This window comes from Gallus gallus, chromosome Z (assembly GCF_016699485.2).
Source record: "Gallus gallus isolate bGalGal1 chromosome Z, bGalGal1.mat.broiler.GRCg7b, whole genome shotgun sequence".
Lineage (NCBI taxonomy): Eukaryota > Metazoa > Chordata > Aves > Galliformes > Phasianidae > Gallus > Gallus gallus.
In genome coordinates, this window is record NC_052572.1 from 63,506,005 (window position 1) to 63,528,941 (window position 22,937).

The following is a 22,937-nucleotide window of genomic DNA, read 5'->3' on the forward strand; positions in this document are numbered from 1 at the left end:
CTTTAAGCCATTTCCTCTGGTTCTGTTGCTACACACCCTTATAAACAGTCCCTCCCCATCTTTTCTGTGAGCCTCCTTCAGGTACTGGAATGCCACTATAAGTTCACCACAGAGCCTACCCTTCACCAGGCTGAAGAGCCCCAACTCTCTCAGCCTGTCCCTGTGGGGCAGGTGCTCCAGTCCTCTGATCATGAAGATTCATGGCCTTCCTCTGGACCCACTTCAACAGTTCAATGTCCTTCTTGTGTTGGGTGCCCCAGAACTGAATGCAGTACTCCAGGTGGGGTCTCATAAGAGTTGAGTCAGGGGGCTGAATCACCTCCCTCAATCTGCTGGTCACACTTCTCTTGATGCAAACCACAATATGGTTGGCCTTCTGGTCTAGAGGAGCACATTGCCAGCTTAGGTTGAGTCTTTAATCAACTGACACCCTGAAATCCTTCATCATAAATATTCAGTGTTTTCATTAATGGTGTGCATATAAGCAATAGGGAGCTTACTACATTTGCTATGAGCAACCTGGTACCAAAGTATCGAAGTAACAAACTGAGAAAGAATAAGCATTCAAAATCATCTTGACAAACTAGGGAAATCAGCTCCAAAAATAAGATGCAAGTCAGTAAGGTGAAATGCCAGTTAGAAAACTCACTGGGGAACTGTCAACTGCACAAACACAGAACGGAAAAACAAGTGACTATCTCATATCTCTGTATGTAAGACCCTAAAAATTATGGTGGTTCACAAGAACATAAACTGGTGAATGTTTTGTCACTGTGAAGAAGGTGAACATTATATTTGATTTAGAAACAGTAGTACTGTCTATTGACTCACAAGGAAACCCTTCTGTTCTGTAAGGTTTGGAAATATCCCACAAGAGCTCCATGAGCTTGGAGGAATTGCAGAGATTCCAGCTTTTCTCTGAGACTTCACCAAGAACGACAGCATACCGTATTACCCTAGCAGATTTTTTTTTTACAATACGTTATGAGGTGTTATTACTGAATTCCCGTCCCAAAGATCATGGGTTAGTTTGAAATAGATTTTACTTGGCATGGCCAAAGAAGGCCACTGAGCCTATTTCAGTGCATTGGGATGAATGAGTCTGTGGATAAAGTGGATGTCTCCACCACTTGCAGATAAATATGCATTGTAAAGAAGTTTCACTCTTTTTCTGTAGATTTTGTAATACTAACACTGTTCTCACAATTAATATGTGCTCATTTTGGCATTATAATAAGAGAGTCTTTCCTAAAGACAATTGGAAAATACTACACAAAGTTGGCAGATGTAATAATTATGTCAGAATGTTTATTTAACAACAATATTCTGGGGTACATCAACAGAAGGGTGGCCAGCAAGGTGATCGAGGTGATTGTCCCCCTCTACTCTGCCCTGGTAAGGGCCCACTTGGAGTACTGAGTCCAGGTCCAGGGACCCAGCGCAAGAAAGACGTGGAACTATTGGAGTGGGTCCAGAGGAGGGCCAAGAAGACAGTCAAAGGGCTAGAGCACCTCTTCTAGGAAGAGAGTTTGGGGAAACTGGGATTGTTCAGTCTGGAGAAGGCTCTGGGGAGGCCTCACTGTGGCCTTTCAGTACTTAAAGGAAACTTAAGAGAGATATCAACTTTTTACATAGGTAGGTAGTAATAGGACAAGGGGGAATAGGTTTAAACCAGAAGAGAGGAGATTTAGATTAGACATTTGGAGGAAATTTTTTACTCCAAGAGTGGTGAGGCGCTGGCACTGCTGCCTTGAGAGCCGTGGGTGCCCTATTCCCAGAGGCATTCAAGGTTAGACTGGATGTGGCCCTGGGCAGCCTGATTGAGTGGGTGGCAACCTGCCCACAGCAGAAGGTTGGAAATGGGTGGACTATGAGTATCCGCCCAGCCAAAGACATTCTAAGATTCTGTGAAACTTCATTGACAAAAAGGCTAGAGCTTCTTGCACAAATTCTTCAAAAAGGGGCATTTCACTAACACATTCTCACACAGTTGTGGAGACTGACGTGTTGTAAATGGTTTTTGATGGAGAGAGAGTGCTCTAGTGTATACAAACTGACTTAGCTGAATGGAAACTGGCTCCATATCATGGCTTCTCTAACTAGATGGCACATCTGTTCTCAATCCAAGATATGTCCTCCACCAGTTTTCTACAAAATTCCTGCCTTGATTCATGGCTCAAAAAAAAAGATAAAGTAATAAGTATTCTAACAGTATTATTACATAATAATAACATGCTAACTGAGTGTAATATTTGCTACTTTTTAATTAACATTTTAGTATTAGAAAGCAACAGTTTCTTGAAAGCAGAACTTTGCAGGATGTTCAACTCTATTCACCTTCATTTTCTGCTGCAGGCACAATTAAACCAAGCTCTTCTATTTCAGGTTAAGTCATGGAATATTTTCACCTTAAAATTGCAACTATATACAAGCTTTTGTTGAAAGCATTGTCAGATCAGCACTGGAAGATTTTAAATCAGGCAATACCTCTGAATGAGTGTATGAATAGGCCTTTTGTGGTCCTGTCATTTCTCAGGCACAAAGTCTACGTAGAAAGCAAAATATTTCAGCCATTCAAGTTTTTACTGTGTGATTTATAACATTCTCCCAAAGACCTCTGCGAATTTAAAATGCTATGACCACGTTTTTCAGAAAGGAATACTTAATTTTAATATTACCAAATCCTCATTTAGGTTTTTAAATGAGTCCCTGATTCTGCAAATACTGACATGGGTGCTTTTTAGTTAAGTATGGGATTGAATTTTGGCAGGATCAGGGCCTAAATAAACTGGTATTTTAAAAATATGAAGTGGTTTCCAGGGTTCATTGCAAGCCATAGAGTACAGAAGCGGAACTATATTGCATAGTCCTGGTGATTTCAATGGGATTATTCAAGTTTAAAACTCTTGTTTCTCAGACAGAAGAATAATAATAAATAGAAATTAATTTGAGCTTTTAAAATTGTAAAGCAGAAACCTGAAGTATATGCTTAGTTCTACACACTTGTTGTCAACCACTGAAAGTAAACACACATTGCTAACTTTTCTTAAGACTAAATAAATGTATCAACACCAGTCAGGAAAAGGTTATGCATTACAGCACTTCGCTAAGTGATGCCTTTACTCATAGATTGTCTAAGCAAATAAAACCAAATCAAGGCCTTTTTAGAAAGCATTTTATTGTTTTAGAAATCACATTAGGAAAAATAATGAAATATGAAAATGTCAATTTTAAAGGCTATGAGTTTCTACAGAAGCTTAAAATAGATTCAGTCTTAAACACTTTATTCCCAAATGCAATAATGTACTTTGTAATGCATGATACTACAAAGAATCTTCAAACATATACCTCATTTAAAGTCAAGGATGAATTAGCTAGACCATGTCTAAGCTGAGCTCCCCAAGAAAGGGTTACTATATGTAAGGTAAATACAGTGATATCCTTAAGTCTTCCTTTTGTCTGAATGACTCTCTGGGGACATCTGAAAAACAGCTGATCCTGGATACAATCAGCAGTCAAAGACTGTTATGATGTAAGAATGTTGTGAGCGTGCTCTCTTTCCCCATATATGTGTGATAAAAGATCTGCACACAGAGGCTGAACTGATTTCAAGGCTGGCACAAACAAAGCCTTAGGAAACCAAGAGATCTGCATCCGTATAGTGAAGAATGGGGACATGGCCAGTGCAAGAGGATTAGAGCAATACATCATCACATACTGTAAAGATTTCAGCTGAGTGTCTATAACAAAGCTTTTAAGTTTTATAGCTCAACATGACGTGGAGCACCAGCCTCACAGTTTCTCAGCCAACACACAGCTAGATGTCATCAAAGAGGTCCTCTGGCTCACAAGTGTTCTCCAGTGTTTCAAGAGACATCACATCCGGGGAGTGCTTGCCTGATGACTTCTGTGAGGAGAGATCAGGTCTGGAAATATAAAGCAAAGAAACAGATCTGAAATAAATACAGATACAGATATAAACAAATCCAACGTACACACTGCCAAGGTGCCCATTTAACAATGTGTTTTTGTTAGGGTTATGTGTAAGTGACCTAAATATGTGCTGAGATGGCAATGGCAAAACAAACAGATGAAATTCAACTTATAAATGTCAAACCTTTAGCTATTTTCTTATAACTGTCAAGACCCTGAGAATGATCATTTCACCCACCGGATCAACACAGCGAGCTGGGGAGAACAGAAGACAAAAAAATCTTGAGGACCTGTTCTGCTATTTCTATACAAGATGACGCTCAGTTAACTGCTTTTTATTTTTACCCTGGAACTAAGCATGTGTCTGTTGTCCATCAGTTTGACATAGAGGCATTAAGAAGATTCACACTGAGCTGTCTCAAAGGTCCACGCTCTGAGGGTGCAAGCCTGACACCAAACTGCAGAGCAGAAGAAAACAAAGGTAAGTGAGAAACCATATACTGACAAACACAGATGACACGTTATCTTAGGTTTCCAAAGATTACATTTGTGACAGCTTCCAATCCCTACGAGAATTAATATGCGTAGACTGAATCCACAAAAAATCTTTGAATCCTGCACAGACAAACTTGTTTTGTAGCTTTAGGAGGAGAATTACTAATTACTGGATTTCCCACTGATGTGATATTCCAGGGTGGTATCACTAGCAGCTTTGAAAATGGGAGCTAATCTCTTAAATCTTTTCACAGTAGACTGTTGGGAATTGGTATAGGAAGCAGGGAGCAGACTTGATGTGCTTGCACTGTAAGGTTTTGTGCTGGTTGGAAATTCATGAGGATTGGTGGCTTTGTGCCCAGGTATATTCCACTGGTGTAATTCTGACAGAAGTTAAAAAATTCTTATATTACGAAGGCTAACACATGATCCACCAGTATGGGAAGAACTAGACAGAAATGATGGAAAGTGTTACACTGAAATGCTGCCATACGAGGGCTTAGCGTAATGAGGCATTCAAGAGCTATCCTAATTTCCAGACTAATTCAAACCTTCAGCTACTCCACAGCTGCCAGTATAGTTAGGTAAAATCAGGACTTTTGATCGCTGTTTTGAAATCTGGCTTTATAGAGATTCAGAACCAAGTTTTCCCAGATTCCCATTCTAACCGGAAAGCTTCAGGGAACAGAAAATTTAAAAAACACTGCAGTCTCCCAGATGTATTAATTTTCCCAGGACCTCAGCCACTACCTGATTCATAGCTTCTTACCTTTCAAGTTTATGAAGCCATTGGAGGTTCGGAGCTCTCACTATGTTTCCTGCTGTGGACTTGAAGAGTTATTTCATTTTGGAGGTGAACCCTCTGTAGTCCTTGGGAACCAGTAAAAACCCATTAAACACTGAGTGTTGCCTTCCCTTCCTACAAGCTCTCCAGTACTTGGAAGAGTTTCCTCGCCACTCTACCTGTCATTCTAGTTCTGCAAACTGCTGTAATTTCAACAATACCAGTTTTTTTTAGGTTATGATCATTACTTTCTCTAGAAATCTAACTCGGCTCTTCTGTGAACTCTTCAAAACTCTCTTGTTCACATCTGAATAAATAATTTCAAAGTACGCAGTGACACCTGGAGAAAGAGGGTGTGACATCAAAAGTCACTTGGACTAAATACAAGTAAATCCTGCCAGATTCAGACAATTTAGCCGGCACCCTCTGGTCAGTAGGATCAGATCATTTTGTATTGTTCTCATTGCTAGTGAGTAACTCATTTGTATCCTATTTTTTATTATTTTTTTTAAGTATAGGTAGCATAACTCAACATTGTGTGATGTTTGATTTAGCTAATGAAAGTGTGCATTTCTTTTACCTGTCTGCGTTGGTTTAAAGTGATACATCTTCAGTGAGAACAAAAGTGAACCACATAGAATGCAGTAGCACCCCCATCAATTAATTCAGAGTGATCTCACCAGCAAACAAATTAGGCCATGAAAGACCTCTATACCACCACAAATTTCAGATCCTGGAGGTCCTATATAGAGTAGGTTAGGAATTTTTCAATGTCCATATGCCATATGGGCATTATGGTAAGAGTTACGAAACCCCAAATTTGTTAACTTTCAGATTTCACCAATTGCAGAATTTTCTGATTGTGAAAAGTAAGCCTGACAGTGCATAAGAATGACAATGTCAGTAACAATTCCATCCTCATTGGGTAAATTAACTGTTTTCAACACTAGACTTGAGAGTCCAACTATAAGCCAAGTCGCTGGTGGGTTTTAACATTGCACAGCTAGAACTATTAAGCTTCTGTGTTCTTGTAACAACATGGTCCTCATTTGATCTCCAGAAGTTGTAATAGCATGCTTATGAATAAACCCAACTGCACTTGCAAAGTGGAAGCATTAGACTCCTTATATGAAGTTCATAAGCTACTTAATTTTGGCTTTAAGGCTGGATGATTCATATTTGCATGGCAATTATTCACAACATGCCAACAGCTTGCTTTGTGCTGTGAAATTATTTTCAGTCATCCTCGGTTTTCACTGCAGCCTTATTACCATACCCTGATACATAACATAGTTAATTTCTTTAAATTGCAGTGAGTTGTATAGCCCTGTCTTGCCAAAAAGCCTGTAAGTAAGGCATTCTTCTTGGAAGTTTATTCTTCTGTTGGATCACTTTTTGAAGTCTTGCCTTCTGGTAAACTTAAACTCCATTAACACATCTGGAGAACTGCTGACTCTAAGAGATCATTTCATATTTCCTGACATTTAGTTCAAGCCCTTCATAAACTGAGACAGTAGACCAGATTCACAGCTGGTGTGAATCACTGGAGCACTAATAATGTCAGTGGAGCTCTGCTGACTTACACCAGCTGAGATTCTGGCCCAAGATTTGGAAGAAAGTGGTTACATTACTTGATATTTCTTTCCACAGCTGAGTAAGAGCCATAAGAAACAGAAGACATGCAACACAGCACTTAACTAAGCAGTACAGTAACAGCATGATGGTTCTGCAAAGCTTGGGAGAAAAAGCAACACCTTTTTTTGCAGTAGGACAGATGGACCAATCCCATTTATTTCATATGATGAACCGTTCCCGAGTTCACAAAGACTCCAGAGAAAATCAGCACAACATCAGTCCTGCTGCAATACACAGCCAATTCCACTTGGTAATGTTTTTCAGGAGTTTGAAGGAGAAAATAATCTCTAATGTGACTGCTACAAATGACATGGTTAAAAAGAACTTCCTAATGGTAAAAAGATCAAACAAGCTGTAGCTGCTCTGAAGCAAAACCAGGTCAGAGGCTGCAACATTGCACAATTGCTCATCTTGAGGTATTCTTGCCGGAAGGATGAATGGTTCTTGCACAGATATATGCTTGCCAATGTGCATACCTTGCTTGCCTTCAGTGCAGCACATTGTGGCTATGTTTCTACTGAAGATTTTGTTCTCAAGCAACACTCATGGGATTGGAAAAGAGAAACACTTTGGTAAATTAACATGGCTACTATGAAAGTTTCCTAAAAAAATTAAGCAATCTAAGAGCCATACTTGTATCCTTAACCCATAACATTATCTTCCCCATTTTTCTTGGTAATTCAAAGAACGACTTCCAATCAAAAGCTGACATTTTACTAAAATGAGATTTCAGCTCTCCCAGCTGTGCAGCTTTTTGTCGTTGTTTTAAGGAAAAAGCTGAAAGACTTGGTATGTGTATGTTTCTCCTTTGTTAGGTTTAATGGTTCATTCCTGTCATTAATCTGAAAAAACACAAAGGCTTAATGAGTAGATATTAACATGGGATATAATGTGATGTATACTTCCTTCAGTATCATAAAAATAGATGGCAGCAGCAGCACATAAACAGAAAATTGGTAGTCATTACAGCATAAACTGTGAAACAAAGGTGACACGCATTAAATGCTAGTGAGCAGCCGCAATGACTGACAGGACAAAAGCTGAGAACAACATTCTTGCTCTAGATATGATTTGCCTAGTCCACCCTGGGAGAAAATCTTGGATTCTTTGATTTATCAGCAGTCTGCTGTCTGGGTGAAGAAAACCCTGTGTTCACAGAAAGTCTACAGAAGAAAGGTACTCACCGTCAGTCATTAATAAGGAAGGATTATAAAAGGAGCTTTGTGTATAGACATACGTGAAACCTCACAGGCCTTGTGGCTATATGTAAAACCTTGGCCTTGAAAAACTGCTTCCCCAGGGTGTGAACCCTCAGGAGCCATCACGTGGGCTGCCTACAGCTATTGGTTGAAAAGAGGAAAATGGAGACATGAAAAGTAAAAGAAATGGTGTGAAGTGGAGGTGGAGAAAATGCCTCTTATATTTATAGATGCATCAAGAAAACTATGTGCAAACTTATCTTTTTAAGTATGAATTTGAAAATATACCTTTTTTCTGCTACTTTTAATTATCTGAAGAGAACAGGGGCCTAGACATCATCACAGCCCAAATGGAAGCTGGCCCCAAAACAAATTAACAGAGGACAGAGAAACATGCTCATGAAGGAATATAGACAGAAAAAAATAACGATTTCTCGCTTAAGGAATATAATCTCCATCCCTCTTAGAGAACCTTCCACGCGTGGCATTTTCACACATTCAGCATATTAAACAAAATGTCTAGACGCAGTTGAAGTGAGCAGACAAATAACAATAATAGTAAAATTGTTCAGTTATACTGTAAATGAAGAATATTTCCAATGCAGCTACTAAAAAATTTAACATTCAGCCAGGGAATCAATATTCTTTAATAAGTTTCCTCTGGCTGGAAGCCAAGCTGCAGCTGCACCTGTGCTCATCATAACCATGCCGAGTAAGGTATGTCCGTAATTCTTGCAGAGCGAAACACACTCGAAGCATAACATTTGAAAAAAGAACAACTGCTAAACGCTACATTAAGCTCTTGTAAGTGCCTTCTTTGTTCTCTAGAACTACAAACTAGCAAAAATAGGACAATTTTGCTTTAAGTTACAGAAGTTCTTTTCTTCAGGTGTCACTCTGTAATCTTGCAAAAGGAGAAAAGCCAACTGAGAATCTCTAAGCTATGGTAGAAACAGACACAATTATTGCAGCAAGAACAAACTTGCAAACAAATCTGCTATGCTAAGAAGATAACCATCTCTCTTTTTGACATGTTGATGACCAGCATGGATGAGTTCTCAAAATTATTTCCATTTTCTGTTCTATCATCTATTTAGTCCTGCAAAAAATAATAACAATAGTAATAAAAATTTTAAAGATCCCCAGAAAACCCCACGTAATGTGTAAAATGGCTGTGCAGACAACACATCATGTAAATGAACAACGCTGACGGTACTATTTTAGGAACTTCCGTTCAGTTTCAAATTTCCAATTAACTTTAGTTGGCATAGGTGCAGGTTTTTCTTTGAAAAGAACATTCCAGTGTAGGAAGATAAATATAGCCTTGGATCTTTTTGTCTAATCAAACACACTTGCAGATGCTTACTAACAAAGATCTACTTAAAAATGCAATAATAGATGTCACTTGAAAGGAAAAGCCTAAACTATATTTGTTTTAGACAAGTGGCACACATTTCTGTGGCTCACTTCCACTTAAAATCCCTCTTGCTTAAATAAACTAGACCGCATCCAGCGTGAGCAACACACCAGCGCCACAGCCCTCACTGGCAAAAAGTACAAATCTCTTAATCATAACTACAAGCCCATGCAGTAAAGGAAAACTTGGTTTGTTTAGGAATTTTGTCAAGGCCTTTCATAAATCCAGTACACTGCGATTTTTTTCTGGCAAACGTGAGAAGCCATTTCTCATAGTCATTAAGCACTATTTATCACATGTACATTTATGTATACCAAACACCAGCAATGGCTAAACTGTGTCATCACCCTGTTCCAGACTGTCGAACCTCGGAGACTACTTTCTCTCCCCAGCCCTTACTTACCCCTCCGGGGTGATCATGAACAGTAACAGGGGGGCAAATAAGAATCCCTGAATGAGCTTCTCACACAGAAACACAAGTCCTTGTGCTCTTCCACCTGCTGTCCCAAGCCTGGCTCCATTTCTGGGACCCATCCTTCCCGTCAAACCATGCTAATGGTTTCCACTGGTATGACAGCCTGCAAAACTGTGTTGAATCCAATCATAAAAATAAGGCATTTAACCAGAGGAAACCCAGAAACAATGAAACCTAAATTACACTTGAAATCTTCCATGTCCTCTCCGCTCCTTTCTAGTATTAGGCTCTAAGTGGCTGTTTAAATCCCACTGATTTCATCAGTTTCTAAACACTTGCTTAAAGTTAAGCATGTGCTCAGAAACTCTCCTGAACTATGGTCTCAGCTTACAGCTCCCTAGGGCCTACTCTTTACACTGACCACCACATAAGGAAACTTAAGAATTTCATAAACTAGTAAAATTAAATAAGGTCATTCTTACAGGGAAATGGGTTAGTCCAACATTCATACAATGAAAAGTCTTCTCTTCAAGTTAGACTTGGTTAGTCTGATATCTTTACAAAATAACTAGGTACAGCTGAAAAAGATCCAGCTATCTGAAGGGTGTAAGAGAATACACAGATGTCATCTTAAAAACTGTATTTTAAACACTCTCATGACTAAATTAAATATTTTTTTTCTTCCTGCTGAACAATTTGTACATACATACTTGGGCACTGGCAGAAAGGTATTATTGCCTAGATTACCTATTATCTGCAGATCTGCACAGCAGGTTTTGAATCATTCATTTCAAGCAGTTTACTGCATAAAACCAGTTTGGACTAGATACAACCTATGACAAAATGCTCTTAGAAAGACAGAGCTGCAGTGAGTTCTCATTAAATATGTGAGCAATGAATTGAATGAACTAGGAGCAGGTTCCAATTTATAAGTTACAGCACAGCAGACAAAGTATATCAGGCTTCCCCCTCCTCCAAAGGTTTCTAATAGGTCTCTACTGAATATAAAATTATTTTCGTAATGAGAATTGTCTTTTCCTTTCTGCTGTCTCAGAACTCCCACTTGACCTGTCCTATGTTCCTCCTGCTCTCTACCAGCCACGGGCCTGGATTCATTCATGATTTTCTTAAAGAAGTTCAAACTTTTGATATTTAAGATCAAATCTCTGCCTATGGTGATGTCTTGTAAACTTTCCTGCTACTCAGCACGTCTATGAAAATGACTATTTATTTGGCAGAGTAAAGAAACCATTTTCAAAATATATAATCTATTACTATAAAAATCTGCAGCCCATGATGTGGTTGCTGTAAGACAGAGACAACAAACACGCACTCTTGTCTCTTCAAAAGTTAATTTTTCTCCTCTAAAATCCCCAATGTTCTCCATCCATTCTAGCTCTTGGGATCTGCCTTGGTGGTGGCATCTGCACTAAGTACTTTACCAGGAACACTTAACAATGGAGCAAATAGCCAAGTCATTACTTGATGGATAAATGCTGTGAGAGAGTCTAGACTATAAGATTCTAAAGAAGGGTTGTACCACCTCCAAAACCAACAAAATCCCACCTAACCAAGAGGACTGGCCTGGCCCTGTGTGCCTCTTTCACAGATATTCTTCTGTTAACTGGGTTTTTCTTTGTAACAAACCTCTCTACTTTTCTCATTTCTTTTCCTTTCTTCTCTTTTCTTCTCTTTTCTTCTCTTTTCTTCTCTTTTCTTCTCTTCTCTTTTCTTCTCTTTTCTTCTCTTTTCTTCTCTTTTCTTCTCTTTTCTTCTCTTTTCTTCTCTTTTCTTCTCTTTTCTTCTCTTCTCTTTTCTTTTCTTTTCTTTTCTTTTCTTTTCTTTTCTTTTCTTTTCTTTTCTTTTCTTTTCTTTTCTTTTCTTTTCTTTTCTTTCTTTTCTTTTCTTTTCTTTTTCCCTTCCCTTCCCTTCCCTTCCCTTCCCTTCCCTTCCCTTCCCTTCCCTTCCCTTCCCTTCCCTTCCCTTCCCTTCCCTTCCCTTCCCTTCCCTTCCCTTCCCTTCCCTTCCCTTCCCTTCCCTTCCCTTCCCTTCCCTTCCCTTCCCTTCCCTTCCCTTCCCTTCCCTTTCCTTTTATCTCTCCTCTCCTCTCCTCTCCTCTCCTCTCCTCTCCTCTCCTCTCCTCTCCTCTCCTCTCCTCTCCTCTCCTCTCCTCTCCTCTCCTCTCCTCTCCTCTCCTCTCCTCTCCTCTCCTCTCCTCTCCTCTCCTCTCCTCTCCTCTCCTCTCCTCTCCTCTCCTCTCCTCTCCTCTCCTCTCCTCTCCTCTCCTCTCCTCTCCTCTCCTCTCCTCTCCTCTCCTCTCTTCTCTTCTCTTCTCTTCTCTTCTCTTCTCTTCTCTTCTCTTCTCTTCTCTTCTCTTCTCTTCTCTTCTCTTCTCTTCTTTTTTTTTTTTTTTTTTTTTTTTTTTAATAAATGGTCAAAGTCACAAAAACATTTTTTAGCCCTAAAATTTCAAAATTTCCTTTTCTGGCAGAACAATTTTCATGCACGCTGCAGCAGAATTAAGGGACACTCTCATTTCACTTGTGCATGCCTGTACATCCCTTAATGTTGCAGTGATAGAGCTGGAGACCTAACTGCTTCTAAATCTAAAGTACACCCTAGTTGGCCGTGACTGTGCTGGACTTGCTAAGATTTGTCCTCAGAGGTCAAATGGAGGGGATGCAAAATGGTGACCACTCAAGATATGCCTCTGCTATAGCAGGCCACCTATCCCAGTTATGAGAAAGAAACTGAGACAACCAGAAGGCATGGGTTAATGAGCATGGCAGGCTGAAAGACAGCAGCCAGCCCTACATTTTGAATGGAATTTTTCAGTTACTACTTTTCCATGAATATAGGCCCAGTTTCAGAGAGCCCATATTCCATCAGTCCATCTGCCAGATGTTTCTTCTCCAACTCAAGTCTTTTATAGACACTCAGTCAACCTCAAATTAGGAGCAGGGTCTCAGAAGAACTGTAGGTTATCTGAGGCTATCAGGCTTTTCAGTACTACCAACCAAATACACAAATGCAACCCTGAGAGTATGCAATGCTAGTGTCAGACAGCCAAGCCCCCTCAGACTGTCAGTGCCCACTGCTGTGACTTAGGAGATTACCTTATGTTTCAAGCCTGCCCAGCACCTGCCTAACTTGGCTCCAGGCTTGGACACCTGCAGTTTCTACCTCACATGTAGCATAGCAGAAAACATTCTGCCATGCTGGTCACTGTGGCCTGAATTGGACTGAAATAAGTGCCTTCCTGGAATGAAGAAATAGGCCATGTCAGCCAATCTGAAACAGGTAATGAAAACGATAATTTGCCAGACTGCTAGAAGATAGGAACAGCTGTCTTGGGTCAACCCAAATTAGCCCAGAACCTTGTCTCCAATAGTGGCCAAAAACAGACACTCTTTGAAGCATGCAAAGTGCTTTTTCACTTGCCAACTGTTTGTATATCAGAGATTTCCTGAGTTACATTGTGTTTCTATGCATTTGATAACATTCAGCACACGTCTTTGTCTCAAACTGGCCCCAGAGCTCACATACACCCCTGATAGTCCCAAAACCTTCAAGCATTTCTGCATGTAATACACAGGAATGGGAAAAACATGGCAGAAAACACACAGTGTGATAAACAGGGGAAAGAAATGTGACAAAATAGATCAGAAACTAATGTAGAAGAATTGATATTCTCCTCAAAGTTGTTTCAGGTCAACAGCCTAGATCAGATTTTAACTTTTCTTGTGATACATTACTGTACACCTGAAGTAGCTCCATCAACATTTTCTTGTATTGGTCTGGTTCAAACCAGCATTCACATGAATAGCTTTATAAAACTGTAACCTGTGAAGAACACTGATAACTGTGCTGATGCTGTGCTGCTGACAAATTTAGGTGGCTTGCCTTTTTGTGAATTCTCTAAAGGACTTTTTATCTTACTAAGAAGAAAGGGAGCACCGTACAGGTGGCAGCTGGGATTTTATTAGGAGAATGTGGATGCCAATCAAAGTAGATTAATCATGTTGTATGTGTGAAACAGACGCTGTCCGTGCAAAATAAGCCAGTGTGCTACACAGATGAATCACTGAAAATGCAATTCTAACTATCTTTAGTCACTGGCCACACGTTTATTTGAAACCTATCTAGTATTATCCACACTACAGTATCAGGAAACAAGAAATGAGTAATGGCCATTTTTCAGGTATGCTTTCTCATCTGACATCCCCATCTTTCTTTCCAGAGAAAAAAAATCTGATTCTGTGGTACGATTGTAGTCCAGAATCACACAGAAATCACTGTCCTCTGCTAATTAAGATTTTGACAGTTTTTACATTTGGAAACTTGCTTTTGCCTGAATTACATTGTCTTTACAAAAGAGAGAGAGAGAGTAAGGGGAAGAAACAAAGAGTTCCCATCGAAAATACAGTGCATTACTTCCTCTGTCCTTGCATAAATTCTCATGATCAGAATGAACACTTCAGATAATACAAATGGATGCAAACAATTTAGAAGACCTTATGGTTTAAAAAGCTGTGAGTTTTTTTTTTTTCCCCTAACTTTTTTTCTGAGGACACACCACAGGGGCGACAATTTCCTCTCTGTTGTTGCTCCAGCAGCAGTGCAAGGTGTGTTGTTGCTCCCTCTGTGATACTGCTGGCACAAGGCCTTCCTAATCCACCAGCAATTCTTCACAAGCGTTTTATTATCAGAAACAAGCAGCATAGCAATTGACTGTATTGCATATAGTTCTGCATGCTAACAATTATACATCCGGTCATAAAAGATGTCGTCATGAGATACTATCTAAAACCCACTAGAATCTCAGTGAGTTTCCCCATTGACTTTATTTTTCTTTGTACAGATTCTTTGTACATGACAAACCTATATGAGCCTCCCAAAACAGCATGGGCTGGTGGATTGTATTCCTAATCTGTATCCACAATTTGCCTTTTTTGTTTTCACCAGTTACCTCTGGAGTTATCAGTGAGGCAGCATTCCAAAGGATATGGTCCTCTCATTTATCTTTCAAAACAAGTGAGTCAAACCAGAAGGGAGCCCCATGCACACCCTGCTTATTGGTTATGTTTTGATGGTGTTATTTATGCATTAACTTTGTACGTAACTGCTTCTGCTTTGTTCTGTCAGGTACAAAGCATCCATGCAAATGTCTGTCTGAACATGAAGTGTACAGGAACATCAACAGAGGAATTAACAGATGCTGACAAATAGATTTTATTCACATTTCTAAATTGTGAGAACATATAAAAATTAATGAAATTATAAAATATTTGACAATGATCCTTACAGAAATCATGATACTTAGTACAAAGCAAACTGGAAAGCTTGTTTATTTGTGAGGTTGTTTAATCACTAACATGAACTTTAAAAATGATTTATCAACCAGCTTTCTACCATCTGCTATAAAAAGAGGAATCCATTCTACCTTTTCATATTCAGTATTGGTAAATGCAATGAGCTATTCAGGCAACGGTAATAAAAGCTCATTCTAAACCTGGTGGGAACTGATGAAAGTGATTATGGTGAGGGCCTGGTACTGTCAAACTGTCAAGTCTTGAGCTTAATGTAATTCTTCAGAGTTTACGCCTTTCCTACTCATGAAGAAAAGGACTGCAAGCCAATTTCCATTGGGAATGCAATGAGACCAAGGAAACAGATCATTTAGCTGAGGAATGCTGAAAGAGTATACAATGAACCAATAAAATTTTATCTCATTTCACAGAAATTCTTCAAGAAGGGAACCATCTTGCACTTCTGGATATTACTAGTGAAAAATAATGACAACAGCCTTAAGGACCTTGGCAGGGAGTGCTAGAAATTTCAGAGGTCTATGAAGGGCATTCATTTAAATTTTATCAACTGTTTCTGTTTTCCTAGGCTGGAGAAATGTTCCATTGTGAAGGACACAATGAAATAATAAAAAAAAACAAACAATGGGGAGTCATTAGGTTTAGTCTGAATATTGCCCTTTATCAGCAGATAATATTCTGACTAGCCTGCAACACTAGCACTGATGCTAATACTCTATACACACACATTTACAAGTTGCACAAGCTTTGTCATTATGAAAACCATCAAAGAAGATGCAGTCTATGTCCTATTCATATGAACAACTCACGTGCCATGCCTGCAGTAACACTGACAATACAACTCCTAATGTGTGCTTCATCTAATCCCCAGGAGAGTTAGCTCCACAGAGCCAAGAGGCCCTTCATGAACAGCAAGGAGAGACTGGGTCTGTACTTCAGCTTGGCCTTAGCTCCCCAGCTAAATATCCTTGTGATGGTGAAAAACAGCTAATGATGACTGGATGCATGAGGAGGCTGAGTATTGCTTCATCTGTTTGCTTCAAATATTCCATGATCTGCAGATGGACTTTTTGCAGAGCTTACAGTGAGTAGACAGCAATCTTAATGATCCATGAAGTCAGTAACACTGGAGAAAATATTCCACTGTTTTAATTCTATGCTGAGGGAATGAGATTTTCTTTTTTACAGTTGTGCCTGGCATATTAATCTTTATGAAAGATAGTACAGCATGGGGCAACAAAAGGGACCCAGACAATGTGATGGGGGTCTGGTGGAGATACAAAACCTTGTCAGGCACAACTCTTTCACCCAATTCCTGCTCTGTGAGCATCAAGGTGCCATCTATGCCTTTTATGTTGCATTTACTTTCCTCTGGCAAACAGGAGGTGTGGCCAAACTATAGATAATGGTATACGAAGAACAACCGCTAAATTTTTTCTTTAAAACTTTCCTGTAACAACAAGATAACAATAATAATGATAACAACAACAAAAAACAAGAAAAGCAATGCATTAAGTTTACGACCTAGAGGACTGTTTTGGGAATAAATTAAAATACACATGTCCCTGAACATAAGGGGCAGAACGCAGCAAATATAAAGCCACTGCTGGGCACATATCATTTTCTGCTCAAGGATGCCTAGACCTACAGAAATGGATTCTGTTCCAGACTTAAAATATTTGTATTCTTTCCTGTACAAAAGCTTTACAAATACATAGGCACATTTAATAGATTCCTACTTCATAACAGGAAGTGAACTAACCAGCAGAAGAAAGATTTGGTAGACAAGACACAAATAAAATTCTTATTTGATTACTACAGCTGCTGCAAAAGCAAGGAAGAAAAAATATCCATGCTTCCAGATACAGTTTGTATTCTAAGATGTTACTTTGCTTGTTGCAAGTATATTGGAATGGTTCCTAATATTACCACAATGAGCAGATTCAGAAGGCTTGGATTCGGACTGGAGGCTTATCAAAACTACCCAAGGCCACTAGACCCAGTAGAAAATTATGAAAGAATATACACCTAGTGAGATTTCTGTACTAATGCTTTCAGAAATATGAAATGTTATATACAATATGTACCCTTGCTACAGACTGGGATGAAAAACTGAACAACATGAACACTCAGGACAATTCTTTTGAAGTTTGAATCAAGCTTGGGGTGGGAGGAGAGGACAGAAAGTTTCTACTTTCACACACTGAGTCATTTATTTTCAGCATTTCTGTGTTTATGAAGTGTCAGCAATCACAAATTAGACAACAAAAGTGTGATAAAACTAGCCATTCCTTAAAACCACTCACAGAATTTGCTTAACTCAAAGGTGCTGTTTTAAAATTCTAATTGCTGTCTGAGAAGACAGAAACTCTAGTGAAACTGTCTCTGTTGAGTAGTTCAGATCAATGCAAGGCAAAGAGTTAGAATTTAATCAATAAAGGGGATAATGAAGTCAAAGACTATTTTCTTTAAAGAAAAAACCCTAAGTAAGTGATTCAAATTTCCTCAGAGATACTGACCTGCCTCACTGGAGCTGACTGACCTCCACAATGTGTGAAACTGATGAACCACTGTGCTGATAGAATATGTTAAGGGGAAAAAAAAAAAAGGAAAATTATTTTGTTTGGTATTCTATCATTATGGAAATGGCCTTTAGGTCTTCCCACTCTGTTCACCCCAGGATAAGAATCCCTACTTCAATTCTAATATGGATGAAGAGTGAAAATTGAAGTGTTACAAATCCAGGTGAGGGAAAGAAATGTATCGGCCTCCCGAGGATCACTCGAAGTAATGAGAGTTTGGACAAAAATCACATTTATGGAGAGGCTGCCATTGGCAGCCTAAAGGTGGCTGCTGGAGAGATGAGAACAGAAATGATGCTATGTAGTAAAAGCAAGTTGTTATTGGCACAAGTTTAGAATAGCCACACTGCATATGTGCGTCTAAGCTGCAGTGCCTTATGCAGCTTGTCCCAAACAAGTGCCAAAAACACCTATTTTCCCACCAGGTCTCTTCATGCATTTCATTTATTGCTTCCATCATCATCTTCCAGCAGTCCAAATGGCAAAATCCAAGTACTGCCTCTGACGGCCTCTGATGGCAACAGTAGCTGGCTGGCATAAGCCCAGTGTGGGTCCAAATCTGAAGCTGGATCAAGGCCAGCTACAGAAAAGGCAGCTTTTGGTGACAGGAATAGATTTTAAAGGTTATGTACACCACATCCTAGCAGAACATCCAATGGATGATGTATTGCTACCCTTTCCAAATGTGAACTCCCTTAATAGAGAAGCAAGTTCCAGAATCACTAGTTTGCTGAGGTAATGCATTAATACTTCTTCGATTTATGGGAAAGAGAATCTTAAAAAACAAAAAAACAACAACAACAGCAACACAAATTCCAAACCAAAACCAAACCAACCAAACAAATGTACAAAAAAACCCATCCATCCCTGAGAATGATCACACCCAGCAATGATTATGACAACCATAACCCAAACATTTGTTGAGATGTGTGTTGAAAAGACTACTGGGAAAAATCATACAGACAAGTGTTGATAAGACTGTTATTATAAAAAACAATCAAACAATTAAACAAAAGCAAAAAAAAAAAAGTAATGCGTACTTAAATAATGAATTTTGCAAGGCCAAATTCCAACCTGATAGTTCAAGGGAAAAATAAAACAACTGTGAACATGAGATTGGAAAAGACTTATCCAACACATCTTGAAGCCAGTTTGGTAAGAAACTGCCCAGTTATCCATGCAGACTCTGGGCTCCAGCAGTCATCACATCCTGCAATATCCCACCTCTCACAAGAACTACAAGGAAAAAGCCACAATTCACAGATCTCCTGAACTTGCCCTCTATGTGAGAGCTGTCTTTTGTAGCACAAAGCACAGAGGAGTGCCTCTAATTCTGAGCTACCTGAAATTGGAAGTTAGAGAGTAAATTTCAAAAGGATATACTCTTACTGATGTCTCCTAGGAATAACCTATGTGTTTGAAGCTAGTTACATCTGTAGACAGTTGGGAGTTCTCTGGAAGTTTTCCAACCAAATCCAAGATACATATTAGATACATAACCAAAGTAATTTTAAGGAGAGTTGGGAAACTAGGGCTTTGTGTTCATAAACCGGTTACCTAATTATACATCATTTTTCCTATTGGTGACACATGAAATGGCTAGCATGCTTTACAGTCCTTCCTGAAATTTGTTGTGCAATGTTCATACCATAAGTGGTACTCTGCTCTTCCTCACAAAGGACTGGTTTAGAGACTAAACCACATACATTGTCAGAAAAGTTGTCAGGTCTCCCTCAAATTTAAGTACCTAATTTCTGGGAAGAGATATTAAAACAGGCTTACAAAATAAAATGGTATGTTACACTGTTCAGCATAAGTCTTACATCCAGTATTAACGAATATCATAACATACTGCACTTTATCCTGATCTGAAGGGAACAGACAAAAAAGGCACGTCATTGGATTATTTTATCAACTCTATGCATTTTGCTTGATGTGGCACTGAAGTTGTTACCATTACCCAGCATCAGTCTGTCAGCCTCACGTCACGCATGAGGTGTGTATCTCACTCAGATGAGTAAGAATTTCATCTAGAAAAACGCAACAGCAAGGAGACATTTCCAGTAACATAGAATCATTGAATCACAGCATGGTTTGGGTTGGAAGAGACCTTTAAGATCACCTAGTACCAACCCCTCTGCTATAAACAGGGACACCTCCCACTAGACCAGGTTGCAGAGAGCCCCATCCAGCCTTGAATGCCTTCAGGGAGGGGGCATCCACAGCACTGCTGGGCAACCTGTTCCAGCGTCTTCACAGTGCTACCTTCACAGTAAAGAATTTCTTATCTAGCCTAAATCTACTTTCTTCCAGTTTAAAGCCATTTTCCATCATTCTGTCACGTGTTTACAGGTGTTTACAAATAGTGAAATGCAGACAATACTCTCCTTTGTATTTGAGCTTTTAAAAATGTTCTGCCTGTTGTACAATGCCATTACCCTTTAATGTATACTAGATACATCACTGTACAGTGGGAGTTGTTTAATGTGTGAAGGCAAGAAACCCATTGATTTTATATGTTTGCTAGACAATAAATAGAAATAGTAAGTTAAATTTGTTTTTGAGTCATCTTGTCAGAGAATTGAACAGATGAGTCATTCTATTTGTTCCCGTGGTGGGACAGTCTTTATTCTCAGACTCTTCAGCTTCTCTCATACAGCTGAATGTACACTTCTGTGTGGATAGAATGCTAAACAGAGTCTAGATGTAAACAATAAACTGATAACCGAGGGTTATTTCCAATTTAGGAAATAGCCATTTCCAAAACAAGCTTTTACTTTAAGCCAGTCATTTCAGTACGTTAGTCACTTGAACTTCTGCGCTAACGAGAGTTTACTAGGACAATATAATAGAAATAAAAAATCCAACATACCTTTCCTTATACACTCATATGTTAAAGCAGTATTTAAGAAATAGTAATCAGAACAAATCCTCCAGTCTGGACAAACATAGCTTTAAAGTAAATGAAAATCTCCAACAGGACTATAGTTATTTCAACAAAAAATATGTTGAAAATCTTTGCATGTGTTCATCCTACCAATCCATTCCCACATGACATTTTTCATCTCAAGTGGTTCATTTTAGAACAGAAAGAACAGTATCTTGATTTCTATCAAGATGAACACTGACAACACATTGTGCACAGAAAATAATCCAAAATGAAAAAAAAATGATTTTGGAAGATGACATTCACTTACTCAGCCAATGATGAGTCATTCTAGGTTGGGGCTTACTAGATTTGATTTGAACCATAAACTATTCCATAACTTGCAGCTCTATGGAATAATACTTCAATGTGACTGAGGCAGACTTCCCGTATTAAAAATGTAATTATTTTCTTGGCCTAGTAAATAGTGGCTTGTTTTAATGATGACACTGTAGGAAATTCAGGCTCTTGATTAAGCGTAGTGTAGCTGAAATGAAGACAGATTACCTTTTAAATTCAGTTGGATTAGTTGGCATTAATTTTCCATAAAGACATCACATTGGTTGCATTTCCTATGACTTGATTTTTTAGAGATGCATTTCAGAGACTAATTAGGATCTCTGGTTCAGACAATACTGCTGTTTTCCCTATATACATTTTCCATATGGCACTGGCAAGATTACAGACATCTCAGGCAGCAAGGTGTAGGAAATACCTTCAGAGACACATTCCATCATAATAGGTTCAAGAACGAGGAGTTTTGCTTCCTTTCTATCTGTGCTCCCCACACTCGGCTGAAATTCATTGCTATCAGTCTGCACTAGCACTAATTTTTCAGTAACTAGCATGAAACAATTGACCAAATTATTTTACAAGGATTCTAAGGAATACACAAATTTCCTTCCTTATTTTTTTCTGATTTTGGTCACATACCTCTCTTTGTCGCTCTCTGCTTTGACACTGTGCTCTATGCTACAGTCAGTTACTACTGATGCATGAACAGCTGAGCCAGGGTTACAAACTCTGACTTCGGACTCTGCCAAGACTGTAAAAGCTCAGTATGAAGAAGCAGTTCAGCGATACGAAGTTCCTGTTGCCTAATCGGTCCTTTCACCCTAGCCAGGAGGCAGACATGCTTTTGCTGTGGTTTTGCAAAAAACATGAATTATACAGCAGTACAATGAACTATCAATTACTGACCCAATTTGCAGTGCTGGGAATCAAATCCCAGAGAATTTAAATGATCAAAGAAGAACTGTAGGTTGCAAATTTTATTGCTATATTTTTACTGGAACACAGTTTACTCCTCTTAAAGTCATCCATATTAACACAATACTTGCATGGTCTGGAGCTGTTTAAACAAAACCTCCTTCCATAGCTAAAAGTTTCAAGGAAATTAGCCAAGTAATAAGACTAAACATTTTCTTAGGAGTATTAGGAAACGTAGAAAAAGTTTTGAAAGTTTAACTTTTGACCCTGAAGACTTAAACTGGAATAATTTGGAAATCAACCACACAGCATATCTTTTCCAGGTAATGAGAGGTATTTGCAATGGATTTTAGAATTAGATGAATGAAAATTTATATAGAGTCTGTTAGAAATTATCAAAGAAGTGTAAAGAATTCATTACTATATAAAATCATTTATTTTCTTGTTAACATTTTAAACTGGAAAAAAAACACACTAAGAAGATAAGGACTTAATTTAATGCAGAGAGCAAAATATGAAGGTAATAAATCAGTTCAGGGGATGCATATAGCACATGCATATGCAGCAGTGCAAACAACATTTTGTTTTCATTGTTCTCATCCATTCTATATCCTGAAATCTGACTGTGCATTGTTAAACTTACTGGAAGCAGACAAAACACAGACTTGCAGTCATGTTAGCATGAGTGAGATTTAAATAGATGAATGTGCTGAATTTCTTGTTGCCACCATTCATGCTTTCATAGAAGGAGCTTTAGGAAACAAAGAATCTGTGGTAGCTTTCCAGCAAAGTTGAGCATCCAGAAGAAATTTAGGCAATATCGGACTGTAATTGCAAAATAACATCCCTTGTGAATTCTGATAAGGTTCTTCCTCTGGTTCTCTCACAAAGCAATGGCCTTACCACTGACCAGGGAAAGAGTGTGAAAAAAGAACCATTTTGGAGGAGACCAGAACAGTGTATGTCTGAGAGAAATTACTTCAAGCTGTCCCAAAGGCTTCAAGCTTTTTTTCTA

General features: G+C 38.8%; 1 protein-coding gene and 1 non-coding gene across 7 annotated transcripts in view; both read right to left on the reverse strand.

Moving 5' to 3' along the window:
- Window positions 1–3,158: 3,158 nt before the first annotated feature.
- Window positions 3,159–22,937, reverse strand: part of XRCC4 (X-ray repair cross complementing 4) — a 180,754-nt gene continuing 160,975 nt past the window's right edge. For 5 of the 6 annotated variants that reach the window (XM_424905.8, XM_025145264.3, XM_015280684.4 and 2 more), the window contains one exon: window positions 3,159–3,926. In XM_424905.8, coding sequence (XP_424905.4) covers window positions 3,818–3,926 — 109 coding nt within the window. In that variant the 3' untranslated portion in view covers window positions 3,159–3,817. Of the gene's footprint in view, window positions 3,927–17,724; window positions 17,781–22,937 lie in introns of all 6 variants that reach the window. The other variant, XM_040656157.2, reaches the window with a different exon arrangement.
- On the reverse strand, window positions 6,727–6,816 carry MIR1756A (microRNA 1756a). Its single transcript, NR_035257.1, has one exon. It is a non-coding gene; the product is annotated as a microRNA 1756a (primary transcript).